The sequence below is a fragment of the Alternaria postmessia genome, assembly GCF_024291825.1.
Source record: "Alternaria postmessia strain BMP 2775 chromosome Unknown scaffold_5, whole genome shotgun sequence".
Lineage (NCBI taxonomy): Eukaryota > Fungi > Ascomycota > Dothideomycetes > Pleosporales > Pleosporaceae > Alternaria > Alternaria postmessia.
In genome coordinates, this window is record NW_026260078.1 from 591,736 (window position 1) to 605,585 (window position 13,850).

The following is a 13,850-nucleotide window of genomic DNA, read 5'->3' on the forward strand; positions in this document are numbered from 1 at the left end:
AACTCCGGCTCTAGCGTGGCACGGATCCCTGCCCATCATCAAAGCTTCGATGCATTCTTAGTTGTCACCCACAACACAGCGAAGAGCCAACACCATCACCGGCGCGCTCTATCGCGTTTCCAACCAGCCCTAATACTTCCTTCATCATGTTTTCACCAGAGGCTTCTTCGCTCGCGAGCATACGGAGCGCGCGCACACGGCGGCGCCAGCGCAACGACTCGGACGGATCTCAGCAACAACAACGAAGCCGCAAGCGAAGCAAACTCAACAACGAGACGTTCAAGGACCCGGCCGGTGCCAACGGAAATGGCAGTGCCCTGATGAATGGTCACGCTGTGCAGAGCGTAGGCGACTCAGCCGTCCTGGTGGATATGCCTCTAGTTGTTCGCGAGAAGAAGACAGCGCCAAAGCGCGCGCTCAAAGAGGACACCGGCACATACCTTGTGCGTAGATACGCATCTGTACAGTCTATTCACTGCTAACACGAGACTGTAGACCAAGAACGCAAACTACAGCGTCAAGAAACTGCCCGGGTTCCCGTCAGCGCTCCTCCGCCCGTCGAGTACGTCTTCACGTCGCCCAACTCGATGCGCGCTTGCTAACATACATGACTAGCCCCGATATATGCAACCGCCCTCCCGTCCGCCGGCCTCGCACTTGCCCTGACCTCAGATCGCGCCCTTGTCTGGGACTACAGCGCCCCCAACGGCCCCACAAAGGTCGTCTCTCTAAACCTGAACTTCGGCCTACGCCAAGGTGAACCTCTTCCACTGGGCGCAATCGTTCGTAACGGTCCCACCAACGACTACGGTATCGTTGCGCTCGCACCTTCGACAGGCAAGATTAGCTTCTGGGAGAACATCGACAGCGCAGACGCCCGAAGCCTATACCCCCAGCGCCAGCAGGGAGTAGAGGGATTTGTCAAGTTGTACTCCGGAGAAACCATAACTGGTCTGGTCGATGTGGAGCACGCAGGCTATGTCCTGGTCTTCAGCAGTGGTAGACTCGCCCAGCTGACCTTACGCGATTCCCAGGGTAGACCAAGCATTGCGACAACAGTCTTGAGCGCACCAAATGGCTCGGGAGGCAGCTTCTTCAGCTTCAAAGGCCTTCTCGGAGGATCGATCCGGAAGACTATCGCCTCAGTCAAGGCGCGGACATCGCAGTCCAAGGGCCATATGGAGGTCATCTCGGCGACACGAAACGGCCTCTTTCAGACCTGGGACTTGAGCTGGTCAGGACAAAACAACCACCAACGAGACGTAGACGTACACGAGGCGATCCTTTCGGCAGTTCAAGCAGACACCGTCCCAGAAGTACGGAACCAGCAGGACGTGCAAGTGCTGGATTTCGCCATTATGGACCAGCAACAGGGCCAGGACGCTGTGAATCTTTTGGTTCTGGTGGCGCTGTCTGGCCGGGATTCGTTGGAATACTTCCTTGTTGAGGTGGATCTGTCAAGGACTGCTGGTACGATCAGCAGGGCGATACCAGTCCGCAACTTTCACCAGAACCAGTTACCGAAGGAGCCTACCGGAACGCTTCTTCTGCCACAGCCCGGACACACAGCCTATGTCCAGTTTCCAGGAGCAGTGTTCATCGCATCCCTCGCTCAGCCAGAGGAAAGCCCTGAAGCACAGCTGCTTGCAGATTCAGGACGTTCTAGTCTGCCCTTCCAGGATACCGTTTACTTCCGGCCAGAAGTGACACTCGCGGGCAACGCATTGGAGACCTCATTACGAAAGGACAGAAAATCGACAGCCCTAATCTTTGTCCAACAATTCGGTCTTTTACAAATCGGCGCATTGCCCCCCACGACAGACGATCAGGATAGGGAGTGTGTGAAGGTTACCGCACGCAGCAAACTCGAGCAAGCCACCTTCTTCAGCACGATACCCGCAAACATCATAGACTTTTCTGTCAAGTCACGATTCTCATTCGCGGAAGAGGAGACTGCCGAAGCTGCTCTTACAATCAGCGCTGGTATCTTAAGCTCAGCGTACGACTATCTCGAGAAGGGTGTTTCTAACTTGGACGACCAATTCCAGCAACGTTTGTTTGCTCTCCGAACCCTGATCTCTCAGCTACAAACCGAATATCCTCCCGTGGATTTTCAGACAAGGTGGCGGCTCTTGTGGCATGCAGAGAAGCTCGCAGCTTCACACAAACTTTGGCTCTGGTACCAGGATAAGCTGCATGACCAACAAGCTCATCCGGATGCTTTTCCCGAGAAGATTTTGATGGGCGATATTGTCAGAGCTCTGAATGAACGCTATAAGACTGCCATTGATTCCGAGCTCGGCGAAAACGACACGATTAGACAATTCTTCGTCAAGGACGTTGACAGTCTCCACACACTAATACCCTGGGGCTGGTTCTACCTGCGGACGTTCTATATGAAGGAGGGCCTAAAGCAAACCCCGTCTATCATGCAGAGGCTCAGTGAGGGCACTGATGTCATGCTTGTCACTCTGGAAACAGCGTTCGAATTCCGGCAAGCAAACGTAGAGGTATATGGTCTCGACCCCGATTGTCTGGACGACGGCATCCTGAAGTCGGCACATGGCTATGACATGCTACCTCAGTTCTGGACTTCATCTCACAACATTGTCAGCTCTATCCGTAGCCTTATCGACGTTGGCCGCAACCTTGCTGTGGACAACTATGAGGAAGGCGACCAAGAGATCCTGGCGCAGAAGATCGGCAAGGATAACCCTCGTTTGGTGAAGCTAGGATGTCAGACTCACATCGAACGGTTCCAGTGGGCTCTTGCACAAAGCGATGAAAAGACCCGAGCCATGGGGCGTAGTCTCAAGGACGAGTGGAACAACAACGTCCGGCCGTCTCACATCATGGGTCTGATGGAGATTGGACTACCCACCGAAGGAATGGAGCTGGCTGAGCAGTACCGTGACATGTCCACACTTGTCAATCTGATCTGGGAAGAGTCGAACTGGTTAGAGACGGAGAAAGCCAACACTCGCAGCAAGATGGAGCAGGCCGAAAGCACAGTCAAGCTGAACCGGATAAAAGAGCGTATTGCACGCTACTTTGACGTCTATGGCGACGAATGGGCTGGAGCGTTCTACTCAAAGTACATCAACGAGAACCAAGCAGGGCAGCTTTTCATGAAGGAGTATCTCAACCAGCCGGCACTCACCAAGTTCTTGCGAGCTGAGCCATCGCGTGCCCGGCTCGGATGGATCAATGAAGTCTGTGGTGAGAAGGATTACGAGGCTGCTGCTGAACTTCTTTTCGAGGCTGGCTCAAAACAGGAAACCAATGCGTGGTGTCAGCGCGTTGAGCTCTCCATGGCCAAGCTCGCTCTGCTCTGCAAGCAGGAAGCAAAGCATGGCGATGACCAGCCGGTGGTTGATCCGCGCAGAGAGAAGCCTAAGGCATTGAAGATGCGTGAAGCCATGTACCACAGCATCGATCAACAACTGGAGTACACAAAGATACAGGAGGAGGTCTATGAGCGGCTACTACCCATCATCACCGGAGCTCTGGACGAGGACTCTGCGGTGGAACTCCTCATGGCTGAGTTTGGTCAGGGCCGTCTGAGGGATCGACCAGCACACCAAGCGATTCTAAAGGAGGGCTTTGAGAACCTGGTCCACCACAAGGTCATCGATCCTGCCCTCATGATTGACATACTCACTCTCATGAACGCAGATGACAGCGAAGAAGGCGTTACTTTGCTCGGAAACGATGAGTTCATCTATGCTTTCAGGGTCCTGCTTGTCAACTGGAACAACATCCACCGGACGACTCGTGATGGCCTACTGAAGCTTTTCTGGAAGCGACTGTGTATCAAAGACAACTGGGCAGCGATCAACACCACCAAGGAAGTTACTGATGCTGCGATAAACGATGTGTTGCAAGATACAACCATGGCATGGACATTCCGGACCTTGAGCGGCATGTGCAGTAAGTTGATGTCCACTACCAGATATTGATCAACGATTAACATGTTATAGTCAACAACCCTTTCGTCAGGACGCTATGGCCGAAGAACCTTCGCGATCTTCTAGGCGCAGGAGGAACACATGGAGAACTCTGTGTTCGCTTTGCCGCCGAAGATCTTCGCAACCCGATCATCAAGGACAATCTCCTGGACGACGACATCCTTCGCGAGCAGGTCAACAAGAACAGGCTCACGGATTGGTTCAAGGCAGCTTGGACAGCGGGCAAGACGATGTACGCACGCGAGCTGAAGCAGCAGGGCAAGCCCACTCCTCAAGACGTGGCTGCAGCCCCTCAAATTGCGGAGGAAGATGCGGAGGACGAGGCGGACCAGGAAGCTGCTGGGTCCGAGACGTTTGATGGTGACGATGAGAGCGCACAGCAGGAGCAAGACGTGGTGATGCAGGATTCATGATAAGTTGCGGTCGTATTCGGGGGTTTATCGGGCGCAGTGCATTCAAGGCAATCAGGACAGGCGCGCATCAAGCATTGGGCACGGCGTTTCAAAACCTGTACTCTGCAGACGCGGACAGCGTTTATTTTCTTCTTTGTTATCAAGTGTATTTGTAGCGATGGGTTTCAAGGTTTCCCGACGACAGGCGTCACATGTCTTGACCGTGTCAGTGCATGACTAGAGCAGGACGACAGAGTTGGCACCAAATGTATAAAGAGTCACTATTTGGGTAATGCATGAACGGGTAGGGGAGAAACATGAATAGTGACTTGCATAACCGCCTATCGGCAAGGGTCTCGACTGTGTTCTGTGGAGTCAAGCGACGACAAGCGTTCATTTGCGCGGTGGATACCCAGCCGTGTCAAGGAACCGAGTGTGGCGCGAGCGAGAGGGCGCGGATGTGGACGCGCACCAATGGCTGACTCGGTAACAGCCGTTGGACGATGGAGGCCGGGTTGTGAAAAAGTGGTGCTGCAAGTTGAGATGAGAGATGGCAGATGGCAATAGATAACATGTCAAAGAGGCTTGCGCCTGCTTTGCTTGTTCCTTGTCACACCAAGACCGTTGGCCACGCCGTGAGGCGAGCGAAGCCACCGAATTGACGTAGGCGGCATGCATGAACAGCAAGAGGCACAGCAGCGGTGAGGCTGGACAAAACACACGACACGCAAATGCATCCTAGTCCGGAGTGATGCAGCTCTACAGCAGCAAAGATCGTCACGTGTGCTGAGTCGGCTGTCGATGCACGATGCGATGGCGATGACGAAAGACAGAAACTTCGCTTTGCTCGATGGCAATCGCGATTCCGCAGACCAGGCTTCCCCTTCGCGCACACGCGCTTGTTGGCTGGGAAAGGATGTGTCGAATTTCCGAGGGCGTCCCAGGGCTGCTTTTGCTCGGAGGATGGGCTAGTTTGGGTGTGGACTGTGCATGCAGGTACAACAACAACTGACAGCTCAGTGGGGAAAGGACGACGCCTGCGCCGCTGCGAGGGGGGAGGCAGGATGAATGAATAGACAATCGAACCGCTGCATTGGGACCGCGCCCACGACGACGGCCAGCGTGCACTTCTTGGACTCTATGCAGGCGGGTGTAAATAGCTCAGTCGTTGCAGTCCCGTGCTCGCAGTGAATTGGGTGCTACTAACAGTCTAGCGAAGAGTCGGTTGATAGGTTGCTAGTGCACGCCCCATGCTCAGTCGCTCCTTCCCCTTCTCCACGTCTTTTCCGCGTCGAGAGTCGGTCGCTCTTTCTTCACTATACGTCCCTGTCCTGCGTCCATTCCTCTGACCTCTCCGTCTCCTCGCAGCTGCTTCGTTGCAGCACAAGTCGCTTCCGACTCGACTTCGACCCGCCCGTCTCAGGAACGCCGAGTCGCGTTCTTCGCCGGTTGCATAGCCCCCAAGCCTCGTTACCGGAGTACGGCTGCGGCCCTGTCTCGCTGCTGTCACAACCACCAAGCCACGCACCCTCCCTACCACTACTCGTCTCCCACATTCTCTCGAGGCGACCGCCAGTAACGACGCAATCGACACCATGGCGAGCGGCAGTACGAGTTCCAACGTCGTCGGCGTGCACTACCGCGTCGGCAAGAAGATCGGCGAGGGCAGCTTCGGCGTCATCTTCGAGGGCACCAACCTGCTCAACCAGCAGCAGGTCGCCATCAAGTTCGAGCCGCGCAAGAGCGATGCTCCCCAATTGCGCGACGAGTACCGCACATACAAGATCCTCGTGGGCTGCCGTGAGTGCTGACTTTCCTTGCCCCTTTACCGCTTGTTTTGTTGAACCTTATCAACACCAACGTCTATATATATCTCCGCACACCCGACAACCATCGTGACTAACCTGAACCTGTGCAGCCGGGATTCCTAATGTCTATTATTTCGGCCAAGAAGGCCTCCACAACATTCTGGTCATCGACCTGCTCGGTCCCAGTTTGGAGGACCTGTTCGACCACTGCAACAGGAAGTTCTCCATCAAGACTGTTGTCATGGTAGCCAAGCAAATGGTATGTCCCGACACCACCGTCGCGCTCTCACCTACTCACACCTCATCTAGCTGTCACGGGTTCAGACCATCCACGAGAAGAACCTCATCTACCGCGACATCAAGCCCGACAACTTCCTTATCGGCCGCCCCGGCTCCAAGAGCGCCAATGTCATCCACGTCGTCGACTTTGGTATGGCGAAGCAGTACCGTGACCCCAAGACGAAGCAGCACATCCCGTACAGAGAACGCAAGTCGCTCTCTGGTACCGCTCGTTACATGAGTATCAACACCCATCTTGGGCGCGAGCAATCCCGTCGCGACGATCTCGAGGCACTTGGCCACGTCTTTATGTACTTCCTGCGAGGTGGACTGCCATGGCAAGGCCTCAAGGCTGCTACCAACAAGCAGAAGTACGAGAAGATTGGTGAGAAGAAGCAGACCACTCCCATTAAGGACCTGTGCGATGGCTTCCCTGGTATGTCACGCGTCTCCCCCGTTCTTCGTTCATACTAACAATGCGTAGAGGAATTCAACAAGTACCTCAGCTACGTCCGGAACCTCGGCTTCGAGGACACACCCGACTACGACTACCTACGGGAGCTGTTTACTCAGGCTCTCAAGAGCACCGGAGAGGTCGAAGACGGCGAGTACGACTGGATGAAGCTGAACAACGGCAAGGGCTGGGAGGTCCTCAAGTCCCACCCATCTGCTGCGCAGGCGATGCACCACTCCAACGCCAACCCCAACTCGTCCATGGCTGTGAATATGCAAGGCCAGCAACACAGGCAACAAAAGACGCACTTGCCCATTGACCACCATCGTCTCAACGAGCCTCTGCCAAAGCCCGGAGCGACCCGTGCTCAGCCCGGACGAAGCCCACGGGAGAACATGAACCGTGATTCGCAGGTGAAGCGAAAGAGCATGGGCGAGCTTGCACCGCCCGAGGGCGCTTCGACGCAGGCCCAGTTCCAACACAGCCAGCCCAACCTTGCGCAGAACAACCGCGCTGCTCCTGCCAGCAGTCCAAACCCGCAGCAACCGAGGCAACCGTCTGCCGAGAAGCCCAGCTTCATGCAAAAACTGGCGAATGCTCTGTGCTGCGGCGCGAGCAAGTAGTAATCGCGGTCCTCAAGCTTGGTTTTCTTCCCTTTGCGTTGCATCACGGAGTCCGTTCTTTGAGCGATAGTATTCCCTCGGTCACGTTTTCTTCCTGTATAGGTATCTTGTAATGATTGATAGACGGGATCGAAAATCTCCTTCAACGGTAATAGTTACGACGACCGATCGACCGAACCGCCTCCCACACCAGCCTGGATTCCTCATCAGCGCCGAAAAAACATCATCACCATCACCATCTCCTTCATCTCTGCGCTCCCGCGTCGTTGCGAGACTACATCAGCTGGCAGTACATGTGGGAGTGATTTCCATTGGGCGCTTGCGGCGTTGCGGTGTGCTTGGGGAGGCTCGCACTTTGTGGCATCTCATTTTCATTATTCATTTTTTTGGCACGAGGAAAATATAGCATGTAAAGGAGTATCTTCTGAAGGCGCGGCCGAGGCCTACTGTATCGCGTGTACAGGGCGACAGACGGGCCTCGCTTTAGTTCAGGTAGAGTAGTTGGGCGAATAGACGCACTCACTACGCCGAAATTTCATTTTTGTACCTCAGTGACGTTTGCCATACTCAGCATCATGTCTGCGTGTCCCTGGCCAGTAGCTGCGATCTAGCCGTTGAGGGGATCAAGTGATCATCTCAAGGCAGGAGCTATGGCCTCTTTGCGCATGCGATTGGAAGGTGCCGTAACAGCGGCAATCCATGACTCCATAGCTGTGCGTACCTATAGCGCAAGAACTTGACTTGTAGCCTGGTTACTCTTGAATCTCTTCGAAACCCTTCGCGCAATCTCTTGAATAAGTTTCCCAGCCCATTTTGATATTTTTTTTCTCCGACATACCAATATTCCCACACGTGAGGTACCTGCGCAGGGTCCAACGCGACTTCCCAACAACGAAATTAAGCTCGTCCACTCAGCCCGGGGCCTGCGAATCCATCACCCGCACCCTCTCCTACTACCGGCTCATCGATCAGCGGCGCCTTGCGAAAGTTGCGATGGCGTCGGGACGCGATGTGCGCGATATGCTCGGGCTGCCTGCTGCCGGCGGTGATGCGCCAAAGGCAGTAGGTCCAGCAGCAGTGGCGGCGCAGACACAGAAGCGGTCAAAGCCTGCAGGAGGGAGCAGGAAGATACGTACGTTTGGCAGTCCTTACGTCTTTCCTTGGGAAATCGTCAAAAGGTCGAGACTGACTCTCATTCGACCAGAGGGCGTTGCGCGCGAGGTTGCTGCGCTATATGGCGAACGCCCACCGCCTGTCGCCGTCTACGAGGAGAAGAAGGCGTACCGGGCAAAGAGACAGAGCACAGGGCCGGCGAAGCGATGGTATGTAAGGGTGAGGGACCTGTGGAAGATTGGCTAATTCGCGTCTCTAGGATACAACAGCCGTTTACGAACCCAGCGCGCAGCGATGGCCTCGTTCTGAAGCATTGGCGGCGCAAGCCGACGACCGCACCGCCCGTACAAGAAGCCGACGACGCGATGATGCAGGAAAGCGACACCGCCGACAACTACCTCGAACTGTGCGCCGACTACGCCAAATATGACATCAAGGTAGACATGCCCGGCTTCACAGACGAGGAATACGACCAGTACCTACGGAGTGACGACTGGAGCCGCGAGGAAACAGACTACCTATTCGAGGTAGTGAGAGACTACTCGTACCGCTGGCCTGTGATATGGGATCGCTATGACTACAGGCCATCGCAACCACATCCACCAGAAACTGCCAACGGCGAGGACCAAGCACTAGCCACGATGCCTTTTGCGCCGTCCAAGAAGCGATCACTGGAGGACCTGAAGGCCCGCTTCTACGATATTTCGGCCAAACTCATGAAGCAACGTATACCAGAAGTCTCAATGGACGCCGACCAGTACAGTTTATACGAGATGCTTACAAAGTTCGACCCGGTTATGGAACGGAATCGAAAGATGCTGGCCACGGCACTCATCAACCGCACAATGGACGAGGTCAAAGAGGAAGAGTTCCTACTCACAGAACTCCAACGCATCAACATGGCCGCCAACCGACTCGATGCTGAGCGCGAGGAACTTCGGGCACGATTGGACGCACCGCCCCAGAACCAGGCAGTCTCCGCAGGACTACAGGCCTTTACATCATCACAAGCCCTCCAGGCTCTCTTCCAGCAGCTATTTCAGCAGGATCGCAGCAAGAAACGCGCTTCGGGCGGCGGGACAGGACCTGGCCGCCTCAGCCTCTCCGCAAACGACATGGTACACACACCCGGCTCGGCACAACAACAACTCTCAGCAGCAAATCGACGGCAAAGTATGGCACAGAACCAACAACCCACGGCGCAAACGCCTGTCAAGCACCTCTCTCCACATCAAGAACATCGTTTCAACGTATCAACACATGACAGACTTACGTCGGGTGTTACGTTTGGTTCCGACAAGCTGCTCAAGATGCGACAAGCAAAGAGTAACGTTCAGACCCAAAAGATCGGCCAAATGCTGGCGGCACTGAGCGTCAGTGATATCGTCAGCATTCCAACGAGTAAGGTCGGTGAGGTGTTTGAGAATCTCGTCACGAAGGTCAGCAAATTACTCGACGTACGCAAAGTTCGCGAGAAGGAGGAGGGAGAATGCAAGGTTCTGCTTGCTATGAAAGCTCGGCGAAATGAAAACGGTGAAGCAGAAGGAGAAGGTCAATTGAAACACGAAGTTCCTGACTCGCAACAAACGCCAGGCGGGGAAGTCGATGCCGATGGGGAGAATGACGACGACGAAGATGAGGACGATGTCAACAAAAACTATGGGGACGACGCCGAGGCAAATAGGGATGATCAAGAAGACGACAACGACGGTGATAATCCTGATGATGACGCTGAGGGCGAGGAAGATGAGGGAGGCTTTAATGGGGAAGACGACGATGGAGATGTAGATGCAGAGGGGGAGGATGATAGTAAACAGCAGTCAAGAGCGACTAGTCAAGGTGCATCGGGACAAGGCCATAAGAGAAGTGCAAGCGTGTTTTCTCAAGGCAGCGAGGTTAGCAGTAAGAGGGCGAGGAAGTGAGTACCTGACTAGGGGTTTGGTTTATCTTTTTGCTAGCATAGCGATGGCGTTGGATGGCAAGAAAGGGAAACGTTGGGATATGATATGGGATTGGATATAGATATCGACCATTGGCATTGTTATCCACGATGCGTTATCCGTCATATACGCACGAATGTACAACATCCTCCTACTTATTGAGTACCCGTGTCGCGTCATATCTTCGCCTTTGGCTCCCCCTCCTGCTCCAGCCTCGCAAACAATGGCGCGTTTCTCCCCCCACGAAACAGATCTAACATCTCCTTACCCATCCACGCCTGCCTGCTCTTCGCCAAGCCTTTCTCCAAATCCGCAAATCGATCTGCTTGGATGAATATGCCCGCACCATTCGCCTTGGTCCCCTCATTCAACAACCAACACACCGCCAAAGCAACAGCTTCCGGTCTGTTAATCGGTACACCCGCTTTCGCCATCTCCTTCGCATATACATCCGGCTCCATAGCCAAGACGCTGTTGTTCGCCGTCAAAATAGGCGTGACCGTTATCGCAGGCGCAACAACCGATATGCTAATGTCTAGTTTCGCACACTCTTGCTTTAACGCTCGCATCAAGCCCACAACACCGTGTTTCGCTGCGGAATACAATGGTGCCCCTGCTGAAGCTAGATAGCCTGCCAGACTAGCTGTTAACACAATTGAACCCCCGTCTTTTCCATTCTTCCGCAAGTAGTGGATAGCGAGTTTCGTTGTATCGGCCGCGGCATCCATATCCAGGGTCAACGTTCTCCGATCTGGCTCAGCGAGTTTCCCATCACTATCGAGCGTGTCGTTGAAGAATTGGTCGCCTTGTTCGGCGATTCCTGCGTTGACGAAGACGCAGTCTATACGGCCGAAGCGTTTGTGTGCTGCTTCAAAACCAGCGCGTTGGGAGACCCAGGAGGTGATGTCACACTCGTGGAATAGAAGATTCGAGGAGGGATGGTTGAAGGATTGGGGCGGGGGTCGCAGGTCAAGCACGACGAGGTTGTGGGAGGGGTTCAGGGTTGAGAGGAGGGTTGATGTTGCCAGACCAATGCCGGAAGATCCTCCCGTTATGAGAATAGTTTTTGGTGTTGACTTTAGGGTGTGGAGAGCGGATATTGAGGGTGAGAAGAGGGCCATGACGGTGGTGGGTTCGACTGCCTGTATGAAGATGGAGGCGGAGTTCACTTGATGTAGCAATTCAGAGGAGGTAGATTTTCTAGTAGACTTGAGAGATTGTGAGGGGGTTGGAAATGGGGACTAGAACTGTTGATGTAGTCAATCAGCTGCAGATGATTCGATTACCTAGGTTATACGTTGTAGCTGCGGGGTTGGCCTCGGAGGTGTCTCAAAGAGGTGGAATTACCTGTATCCTCGCCGCTGACTCGGCTAGGGGAAACGAGAGGAGGAGTCAATTGCCTACGTATGTATTCGACGGTATGTAATAGAGTACTACATCCTTTTCGCGCTACCATGGTAGTGCTCCAGGCCTGTCATGCACAATCCGCGTCAGCGTTGGTCTCTAGCATTTTTGAATTGCGTTTCGAAAACCAGGCCTCTATCAGAGAACGCTGTCGGGTTGCCGGTATTAGTCCTGGAGCCAGAGACATGTGCGAGTCAGACTGGTGCGTGGTGTCTACGCGAAAGGAGGGAGCGATGCACGTGTCGGAGGTCTAACCGCTTTCGGAACGTACACCTGGAGTTTCGCGATCTCGAGCATTCGAGCTTCAAGATTCCCAAGTGACCAGCTCACCCAACACTCACCTCCGCGCTACAGCCAGTTTTTCGCAGGGTACCAGAATCGCAGATATGTGGAAATCAACATTACTGCTCGCCGCTGCGCTAGCGGTCCCGTCACAAGCGCTACACTTCTTCATGGACGGTGCGGTCCAGAAGTGCTTCTACGAGGAATTGCCCAAGGATACACTGGTTGTTGGTACGAGACATGCTCGCAAATGAGTCTCTTGGCCTAGAAGCGCCACAAGGCCGGCGCAAGAAACACGACTAACATGACCAGGCCACTACCACGCCGAAGCATGGGACGACGCAACCAAATCCTACCAAACCAAACCCGACATCGGCGTCTTCGTTACCGTAGAAGAGACATTCGATAACAACCACCGCATTGTTGCCCAACGAGGTAGCTCTGAGGGCCGCTTCACTTTCAGCGCTGCCGACAGCGGCCAACATAGGATCTGCGTGACACCCCAGAATGTACCGAGCAGTGGTGGCGGCTGGCTGAGCTCCGGCGTGCACGGCACAGTCAAGTTCACACTGGACATGGCGATTGGCGAGACCAGCAGGATCGAGAGCACGGACAAGGACAAGGTCGAGACGCTGGTGCAGAAGGTCAGGGACCTGAACTCGAGGTTGCAGGACGTCAGGAGGGAACAGGTCTTCCAAAGAGTGAGTCGGACACCTACAGATCGCTGCATAAGTGCAAGAATGCTGGCTAACACATTCTGCAGGAGCGCGAAGCCGAGTTCCGCGACCAGTCCGAGCATACCAACTCCCGTGTCGTTCGCTGGACCCTCATCCAACTTGTAATTCTGGGTGTTACTTGCGTTTGGCAACTATCGCACTTGCGAGCTTTCTTCATCAAGCAGAAGCTTACCTAGAGCCGTCGAAATGACCGTCGTGTTTCGTTTCTGGCGCGTACAAAGACATGAGGGACAAGTTTGGAGGAAAAGGCATGTTTTACCTTGGTTCGGTGAAATGCTCTTGCATCTGTATTGCGGAATACGGCGTTGGAACAACGGGTTGGTGGGGTTAGCGTTTGTGATTTTGAACGAGGCATAGCATCACACAAAGTACGTGTTGAATAGGTATGCGCTTTTACTGTCTGCCTCTTTCATTAGTCCCGTATATGCCCAGTTCAAGTATATGTAGAAGGGAGCGCCTGTAGGAGCATTCTCGTCAATGCTGACAGGAAGTAGGGACGTATCTGTTGTACCGAGATAGTCGGAAGTGCTGGTGTGTACGAATCAATACCAATAACGTATCTATTATCAGCACATTACCATACCCGCACTTGTTCACTATCGGCATATTTCAGTACCGGCAAGTTTCACTAAGAGCGTCAGATCCAATGCTGGTACTGCTAGGTATAGGACATTGTCACTATTCAACAGGTCTTGTCGACAGCCTGACTCAGACAGCAACTACCGTCGGACTCGATCAGCATTAGAGAACCGAGTCTTGGTTCTGGTAATTTATGCGTCCACAAATCTGGCTGAGTGTCGTCGACGGTGCCGGCTTACAATAAGATTGGAAAATACCCACAGTGCTATTT

The 13,850-nt window shown here is 54.0% G+C and overlaps 5 protein-coding genes across 5 annotated transcripts; 4 read left to right on the top strand and 1 right to left on the bottom strand.

The window, feature by feature from the left end:
• Positions 1 to 146: 146 nt before the first annotated feature.
• Positions 147 to 4,381, top strand: J4E82_001471 (uncharacterized protein; the record flags this gene model as incomplete). Its single annotated transcript, XM_051727782.1, has 4 exons — positions 147 to 443; positions 496 to 562; positions 616 to 3,930; positions 3,981 to 4,381. 4 exons carry the CDS (start codon positions 147 to 149, stop codon positions 4,379 to 4,381), a joined length of 4,080 nt encoding a protein of 1,359 aa, XP_051592627.1.
• A 1,574-nt stretch (positions 4,382 to 5,955) lies between these two features.
• CKI1_1 (bifunctional choline kinase/ethanolamine kinase cki1) lies at positions 5,956 to 7,524 on the top strand (the record flags this gene model as incomplete). The annotated part of the gene is made up of 4 exons (XM_051727783.1): positions 5,956 to 6,160; positions 6,279 to 6,427; positions 6,478 to 6,883; positions 6,932 to 7,524. The coding sequence occupies 4 exons, from the start codon at positions 5,956 to 5,958 to the stop codon at positions 7,522 to 7,524; spliced, it is 1,353 nt and encodes a 450-aa protein (XP_051592628.1).
• Positions 7,525 to 8,517: 993 nt separating this feature from the next.
• Positions 8,518 to 10,559, top strand: J4E82_001473 (uncharacterized protein; the record flags this gene model as incomplete). The annotated part of the gene is made up of 2 exons (XM_051727784.1): positions 8,518 to 8,846; positions 8,897 to 10,559. 2 exons carry the CDS (start codon positions 8,518 to 8,520, stop codon positions 10,557 to 10,559), a joined length of 1,992 nt encoding a protein of 663 aa, XP_051592629.1.
• A 194-nt stretch (positions 10,560 to 10,753) lies between these two features.
• On the bottom strand, positions 10,754 to 11,698 carry J4E82_001474 (uncharacterized protein; the record flags this gene model as incomplete). Its single annotated transcript, XM_051727785.1, has 1 exon — positions 10,754 to 11,698. One exon carries the CDS (start codon positions 11,696 to 11,698, stop codon positions 10,754 to 10,756), a length of 945 nt encoding a protein of 314 aa, XP_051592630.1.
• Positions 11,699 to 12,433: 735 nt separating this feature from the next.
• Positions 12,434 to 13,176, top strand: J4E82_001475 (uncharacterized protein; the record flags this gene model as incomplete). The annotated part of the gene is made up of 3 exons (XM_051727786.1): positions 12,434 to 12,494; positions 12,576 to 12,964; positions 13,027 to 13,176. The coding sequence occupies 3 exons, from the start codon at positions 12,434 to 12,436 to the stop codon at positions 13,174 to 13,176; spliced, it is 600 nt and encodes a 199-aa protein (XP_051592631.1).
• Positions 13,177 to 13,850: the final 674 nt, after the last annotated feature.